Source organism: Microtus ochrogaster, chromosome 2 (genome assembly GCF_000317375.1).
Source record: "Microtus ochrogaster isolate Prairie Vole_2 chromosome 2, MicOch1.0, whole genome shotgun sequence".
Taxonomy (NCBI): Eukaryota; Metazoa; Chordata; class Mammalia; order Rodentia; family Cricetidae; genus Microtus; species Microtus ochrogaster.
In genome coordinates this window covers 92,623,149-92,631,266 of record NC_022010.1, presented here as the reverse complement: position 1 = coordinate 92,631,266, position 8,118 = coordinate 92,623,149, and the positions used below count along the sequence as shown (strand labels likewise).

Here is an 8,118-nt window from a genome sequence, read left to right as displayed (position 1 = left end):
GTGTGTGTGTGTGTGTGTGTGTGTGTGTGTGTGTGTGTGTGTACACGCGCACGAATACATTCTCGTAACCCAGCAGGAAATGACTGAGGATTGACGTGGTGTTTTGGAGACTGATGAGTACATGGCTGACTCATGGGTAAGGCGGTGACTCAGCAAAACCTTGGGCATCAGTGTGTTCCCAGTCTAAGGGCCAAAGACCGGTGTCCCTGGTCAAACAGGCAAGAATCCAAAAGCACAAATACCTTCCTCATTTGTCTTTTTCTTATGTTGAGGCTCTTGGTGGAGTACAGTCAACATTTCTTAGCCCTCAGATTCAAACATTAATCTTGTACCGAAGCACCCTTACACACACGCATGTCAAAATGATGGTTGGCTTGTGCACCCTGTAGCTCATTCAAATTGGCACATAAAATTAACTAGCATAGAAATAATCTTGATGAAACCGAAGAAATGGTGACAAAGTGATATGTTGATTTGCTTGTACCCATAAGAAGCATATTTGAAATAGCCATGATACTGGTAAACATACCTCACCTGCTTATTTCTTAGGGCTTATAAGCCTCCGTTTCCATTTAGGTCAGTTGGAGTATGCTTTTCTAGGGGGGAGCTCCTCTTTGTACTTATAACAGATGACTGTCTGCATCGGTGTGTTCCTGCTGTATAAAATGTAAGGCAGTTTCCCTAGGCACCTCAGCCTGATGCATTTTATTTGCTGGCTTTACCTTAACTTATCCTTTTCGCTCTGCCAGTAAGAGGGGGATTAGGTCCATGGAAGCAGATTTTGAGAAGGTGGATAAGAAACGCGTGCGTATGGTTTGCATGAGGTTGTGCAGAGCAAATTTGTTTGTCTCTGATATCTTTTCTTTTCCAGGCAGTGTTTAAAATTACAAATTGCTTTTCAGTCATTCAGGTTAAGAACCCACATATTTTACTCATTTCAATGTTTCATGTGGGCTCTGCCTAAGTTTAATTTTTTTAGAGAAATGTGTGTTGCTTTTCCTGTAGATGATAATGCATAGTCCTGTGTTCTAATTTCTTTCAGTGAATTAGAAATAAGTGCATCTGATTTTTCCCAGGGTTAAAAAGACTTCTATCAAACCTGACAGGAGACAGGAAAGGGACTGGCATGCATGAACAGTCATACGGTGTGTGATTGGCACTTCAGTGTAGGATGCAAGGCATGTCACCACAAGATAAAAATCCTGGAATTCAGAGTGCTAAAGTTACTTGCCCCGGGTGCCATCTGGGGTGAAAACATTGTCTTAGGTTCACATCTAGCTGGGCCTAATTTCGGAGTCCCGAGTGGACCGTCCCTCGTTCTCCCCATTAGGCAAGCATTACCCTTGTCACTAGATGGGCACAGCTCTGTAAGGCTCCAGGAGCAAGCCTTTGCCTCTTCCATTGTGCTCGAATGCCAGCCCTAGACAGATATCTCAGCTGCTTTTATTTTTTTTTAGAGAATAATGATTAACCAATGACCAAAGCAGAGGGAAAGGAAGCAGAACGCATGTTTCTCTTATTTGGCAAAATGACGTCTGGTTTCCGCTGACATGGTCAAAGCTTTAATTTTAATGCCAGTCATGCACGCACGATTCTAGCTTCAGACTTAGCTGTGACTTCTCATTCACGTTCTGTTGGAGATATTACATCCCTGGCCTGCTACTCCAAGAATTTGATGAGGAGTATCAAAAGAATATTTATAGAACGGTGGTTGATATTTTTAAATAAACATTTATTTGAGGATGGTGATGTCATTTCATGTTTAGGGAGAGGACATAGTCTTCTTTAAACTTGCTCTGTTCTCTGCCTTTTTTAACACTCTTAGTCAATTCTTGCCAGTCACTACTCTTTGTGAGTTAGAGCATTTTTCTATACATCACTCTTAGGTTTTGTGAGTATCCCTGTTGCCATATAACATCGCAGTGGATGCTACAATTCAGACACTACTCAGTGGTATGAATTCAAAATAGAAATTACTGTCTTTTTGACAAACGGTGTAATGAATTATAGATTCTCGCAAACGTGTGAAGGCTGAATGTCCTTGTGTGGTTTCTCAGCTGCACTTACCGATGTTTACATTGCTTTCATGATGTGTCAAATACTCTCTCGTGAAGGGTGGCTTTGTAATTAAGCTGTCTGAAACACAAAGTAAGAATTCCCATTTCCCTGAGATGCCTTCATTTTACAACAGCCTTATTTTCAGATTCCACTGGTTTCTGCAGGAATTGCAATGCATGATATGGATGATACCGTCATTTACTTTAACATAGCCAAGCAAAGCAACATGAGGATTTGATAAAAAAAAAAAAAAAACATGGCCATGTTAGGTGACGCTGGCTCTAGGAGTTCCTGTCTGGTAAAGGCATTTTTAACGCTCTAGTTTTAAAATGTGCCTTTTCTCAAGGCACACTCTAGCCGTGGTGAAGGGTCTCTGGGGTTTCTGTAAGCAGCATCCTCTGCACACTCTTTTTCAGAATCTCTGTCCCAGGAAATGCCTGGCTCTCTGTAGAGATTGGGCATTCTGCTTCTTTTCTCATCCCGCCTTCTCTTCTTCTCCTTTCCAGTTCCGACAACAGCAGCCAGCACCCCTGATGCCGTGGACAAGTACCTGGAAACACCTGGCGATGAGAATGAACATGCCCATTTCCAGAAAGCCAAGGAGCGGCTGGAAGCTAAGCACCGGGAGAGGATGTCCCAGGTAGAGTGGATTCTCTTCTGTGGCTTGGTAATCCAGGGAAATCTGGCCTTGCCTCTGCCTCAGTCTATCTTTAGACATAAAGTTTAATTTAAATGTTTTCTATGAGGACACAGACTGTCGGACTTTGGTCTCCCGCAATAGCATCTAGTAAAAGTGAGTACAGAAGGATTCTGCAGCACAGATTAAACTGTGTCTCTGCTAAAGAAACGCACTCTGTGGAGATGCTGAGGGGGTGACTGTTGATTGCCGCACCGTGGAAAACTTTATTTTCTGTGTGTATCCCTTAATAGGCTATATAACTTAAGTGTGCATGGAAAGATTTATTTAAAGGATAGAGAGGCGGGGACTCTGGAGGCAGCTCCGCCAATAAACTACTATAACTGCTGTTACCCACTAAACATGAGAATCTGAATTTGGCTCGCAGAACCCACAGGTAAAAAGCCACGCCTGATGGCCTGTGCAGGTAACCCGGTGCTGAGGAGGTGGATGCAGAGACAGGCAGATCCCTGTGGCTTACGAGCCAGCCAATCTAGTCTGCTTGGAGAGTTCAGGCCAGTGAGAAAAACTGTTTACCAAGAAGGATGTGTTTCTGGAGGAAGAACTACAAGTTTAAGCTATGCCTGCTCCCTTGGGCTAAATCCCAGCCAACTTACCTGGCTTTTATGTTGCAGTCACTGTCCCTCTGCTCTCATCACCTGCGCAGGGCACCAGACCTCTAGGGAAGCTTCCTGAGCCCACCGACCTCAGTCCACGCCCCCTTCCCCTCAGATGCCCTCTGAGGCTTTGCTGGGTCCTCCCTCCCACCAGTCCCGCCTGAGACCGGCCCTAGCTCTATCACAGTGTTCCTGGGTGTCACTAACCACTGCCTTGTCCTTGGAATTCATCTCCTGATCTGTCTGTTGGTGTCACTATCCCTGAGTAACAAGAAGACCCTTATTTTAAACAGAACTAAGGCTGTATCTCAGAAAGCACGACATGATTCTATATTTTTAAGGACTAACTGTAGTACTTGTCCCTGTTCTGGAGTTCAAAGGGACATCAAGAGAAAGGGTCTCACAACCACACCAGACCGCGATGCTTTGGACCATGAACTATGATTTAAAGTCGAACAGCTGCCCATGAGGAAAACCTGAATGTGTGTTGAATTAGAAAGCCGGCTGAATGGAGCAGCCAATTGAAATCAGTCTTTCTGAAAACTGGAATCTCCATATTTTTCATTAGAAAGGTCATCTAAGAAGCTGTGGGAAGACTGAGAAGGATTTACTATAAATCCCTCCCATAACTCAAAATTGATCTCATTTTCTGAAGAGTTCGTTGGCTTCCCTGTGACCCTTGGAAACGACAGTGCTGGGCTCATGAACTGCCCAGAAGTCTACAGATCGTATAATAAACACGGAGAGCCCGCCATGATGTGTCCAGCGCCTGCCACTGCACCCTGACCCCAGCCTTGCATCTGCCTCCCATTCGCCCACTGGCCTGGCTGCTCCCCTCACCTGGGACTCATTTGGCTTTAGATCGTAGCTTATTTCAGAAATGCCCTCCTGCTCATCAGCCTGTCCACAAGTTCACACATTCCTCTGCCTCCCATAATTTTTGAATGTGGGAACAAAGTTGCTCTTACCTTTCATTTGAGCCAAAATATTTGTATAATAGTTTATTCATTGATGATTTTTATATCTATATTCTATATTTCTACTAATCTCTAATTCCTTTTAATCCATGCGAATTTATATGATCTATACCAACCTTTATTTCATTCTCAAACCCACCAATTTCTTTTGTAAAATAATTTTTAAGGCCCATGGAAATTTTTCTTCACTGTATCTGAGGTATTTTTATGAAGTTAAGAAAGCTAGTTTCAAGTACTCTGTTAGCTTCTGACATGGTATGTTGCAGAAATGAGAACCTAGCGAGCATAGCCACTTAATCCAAGACTTAGTGCATCTATTTCCGGGAGATTTTCTCCATCTTCTCATCCCTGATCTGAGATTACTTAGCTCTTTTCATCCTAGAGCAGAGAATGTTCCTTGTAGATTCCAGGATTACAGGTTAGTAAGGCTGAGCTGACATCTATCTTCATAATCTGTGCTGCTGAATTCTGGGGACTTTTTGACTTTGAACTTGTCTGCCTCTTAAATCTCTACTCAGTAATAGTCATTCTCTCTGCGTGACGTAGCCAGGACTCTGGAGAGCCGTAAATCCTGATGGAATTGATACCGCTCTGCGCCCAATGAAAAAGCTGTCCTTCAGGGATAAACGGGGCAGCCCCGAAGTTCAGATCTAGAACACGTCAAGTGCTCGAATGTGGGCCTTTCTAGCTTGATTTTTGTTGTAGTTCTAAAATTAATTTTCCATGTTAGCATACAGAATAATGGATTCCGTCTATTTCTATTAGAGACCAGGGTATTTTCATGGCTGTTCATGAGGATGATAAGCTAGCCATCTGAAGAACTTGGTTGCCATGTCACTAGCAACACACACACAAAACTTGAAGTGCTTTTGCTACTGTATTAGTTACTTGTTATGGAAAAACCCGACAAAAACATCTTCAGACATAAAGAGTTGCTTGGGCTTACAGTTCCAGGGTATGGTCCTCGGTGATGCCATAATCATGGCTGGCACCAGGACACTGAGGCAGAGGATCGCCTTGCATCTACAGTTAGAACAGAGTGCACGTGGCTCCTCGGCTTGTTTCCCCTTTTCCCTCAGTCCAGAATCCCCAGCAGTGGCAAGTAGGGTGAGTTTCCCCACATCCACGAAGCTCATCTAACCTAGAAAACACCCCCCCTCTCCTTCCTAGAGACTTGTTTCCATGGTGATTCAAAATCCTGTCAAGTTGGCAAGCAAGATTCTTCATCACCGCTATTTACATACTTAGTCGTTTTAGTATATGTGCAGAATTAAGTCCTTTGAGATGAAAATTCACCTGATGCTGTTTTTTTGTTTGTTTTTTTTTAATATACTCGATGGCATCTTAGGAACAGCTACTGGTACTGACACTTAGCTCTCCTGTTAGATATATGTCCAGCTCCATTATGGCACATTGAGCCAGTAGGCTACTTGGTCTATCTTCATTCCTTATCCATTTATTATTTTCATGGTTTTCTTTAACTTGTATATAAAGTGAGGCTGGCCTTTACTAATCACGTGGCGTGTTATAGGGAACCAATTAAATCAGATTGACCTTGATAATATTAATTCAGTAATATTATCTATTGTCAGTGGGCCCCAGTGAGTGGTGTAAGGGGATCTTCCATCACAGTGTGTCTGCAAGTGGTCCTGTAGTGATGACATAGGTTATGTAATTATGGGAGTGGAAGATATTGTTAAATTATTCTGGAAAATCAATGTTTGGGTTCATTTCTATAGTAATACATATTTTCGATACATTAGCTAGGTGAATGGTAATTATTTCTTGGATCTGCAACTCCAAGCAGGAAGTTCAGGTTCTGAGTGTCCAAGTGAGATGGTAACAATGCATACATAATCAGGGAATCTGTTTTCACACCCCATTAAGACATTGGGTTTCTATCTCAAACCAATTCTGAGATTTCTTGCCTGAGGAATTCTAGATAGAGCGCCACCTCCCAGGGAACATTCTTCACACAGGAAATTGAACCTTTTTCCTCCCGGGCTTATCTCATCTATAAAGCAAGGATAGTCTCTTCAGTGTCTCCTTGGTCCACCACTTTCTTAACTAATAGAAACACCCAAGTACCTAGGACAGTTTGTTTGTGCTTTTTCTTTGTATCTTGTTCTTTAAAAAAAAAAAAAAAACTAATTTTAAAAAACCAACGCAGATGTGAATTGGATGTGATTTTATAAGCCTTGTTTTCTTTGCAATTTGAAAGCTTTCTCTGACTTTAGATGTATATAGAGTCCTCAGGTACCCACCTGGTAAGACACTGAGGTTTTGCTTGCTTCATCTTCCTTCAGGAAGCTTACCTCACACTTAAACCCACTTCACAGGCAAAACAGTAGCAAAGGAAAAAGCAGCCACAGGTGATGAGAAGTTAACCCTCATTTTCATTATAGACACTATTGTGATTGCTGAACGTCAAGACAGAGAATAAGGAACTGTGCCATGACACATCTCACTGCCCTGGTTATGTGGTGGTGTTAGCTTTTGACACATCTGGGAGATTGTAGTGCATGCTTTCTTAGAATTTCTGGGTGAATTTGGAGTAATCTTTGCTGCTTGTGACTTTGGTTACTGAACTCCACTCTTCTTTTGTGCAAAGGGTGGACCTTAGGACTTCACACAGCACAAGTCTTCCTTCTCTTCCTGTATCATTTCTCCTTTGGTGGCTTTGTATTTCTAGTTCACACATATGCCAACCCCACATACACCATTTGAAATGTTTTGACTTAGTGCTGTAAAAGCTTAAAACTTACAATGTGTTCAGTTTATTGATGGGAGTTCTCGTTCAGATAGCATAAGCCTTTTAATTGGTGTTTTCTCACATCGAGTGAAACGACTTTCAGCCATTTCTCAAGGAAAATGAGAAGGTGAGCCAACCTTGTTCAAGAGGATGCAATAAGCATTGACATTAATAGTTACCGTACTGCCAGCCTAAATTATTTATACTCCTGTAGGACAAATATTATTCCTATAGAATAGCCGTGTGGTGTGCTTTTAATAGAAAGCATACTGTAATATCATCTACCCAGTTAAGTCTGTTTTGAAAGAAGAGCTGAGGATTTTCAGTTGAACTCTTTTGTTCTCTTTGTAGGTCATGAGAGAGTGGGAGGAAGCAGAACGTCAAGCAAAGAACTTGCCCAAGGCTGACAAGAAGGCTGTTATCCAGGTAGCACCCAGCCCCATCTTCACACCAGACAAATACTCACTCATTGACGGCCCCCAGGCTTCCAGCATCTCCTGGAAGCCCCTGTGTTCGTATTTGTGTGAACTTGGATCCTTGACTTCATAATAAGTTACTTCCTGACATTTGCTTCCAACTATTTCAAATCAGAATTAACCACCCCAAATTTCTATTGTTGCTCGCAATCTTCTTTCCATTTTTGATACATTTTTGGGTTGCCAGGGTTTTCAACTCCTCCATTCCCTTAGAAAACTCAAGTGAGATTAGAAATTTAGAACTGACACTGTCTCCGAATTACCTTCTGTGAAGAGAGAGACTATCTTTGCATTAATAATTACAATAAGAAGCAAATGTGTTGTGTGTGTTTTCCATATCAGCATTTCCAGGAGAAAGTGGAATCTCTGGAACAGGAAGCAGCCAACGAGAGACAGCAGCTGGTGGAGACACATATGGCCAGAGTAGAAGCCATGCTCAACGACCGCCGCCGCCTGGCCCTGGAGAATTACATCACAGCTCTGCAGGCAGTGCCTCCACGGGTAGGTCTCGTTGAGATCTCACTTCAGGGCATAGCATCAGTGGTGGTACATGGCTCTGCAG

The 8,118-nt window shown here is 42.6% G+C and overlaps 1 protein-coding gene across 6 annotated transcripts in view; it reads left to right on the top strand.

The window, feature by feature from the left end:
• The window catches only part of App (amyloid beta precursor protein), a 221,324-nt gene that overhangs the window by 148,121 nt on the left and 65,085 nt on the right, over positions 1–8,118 (top strand). For all 6 annotated transcript variants that reach the window (XM_005345292.3, XM_005345294.3, XM_005345296.3 and 3 more), the window contains 3 exons: positions 2,565–2,698; positions 7,432–7,506; positions 7,899–8,057. In XM_005345292.3, coding sequence (XP_005345349.1) covers positions 2,565–2,698; positions 7,432–7,506; positions 7,899–8,057 — 368 coding nt within the window. The remainder of the gene's footprint in view (positions 1–2,564; positions 2,699–7,431; positions 7,507–7,898; positions 8,058–8,118) is intronic.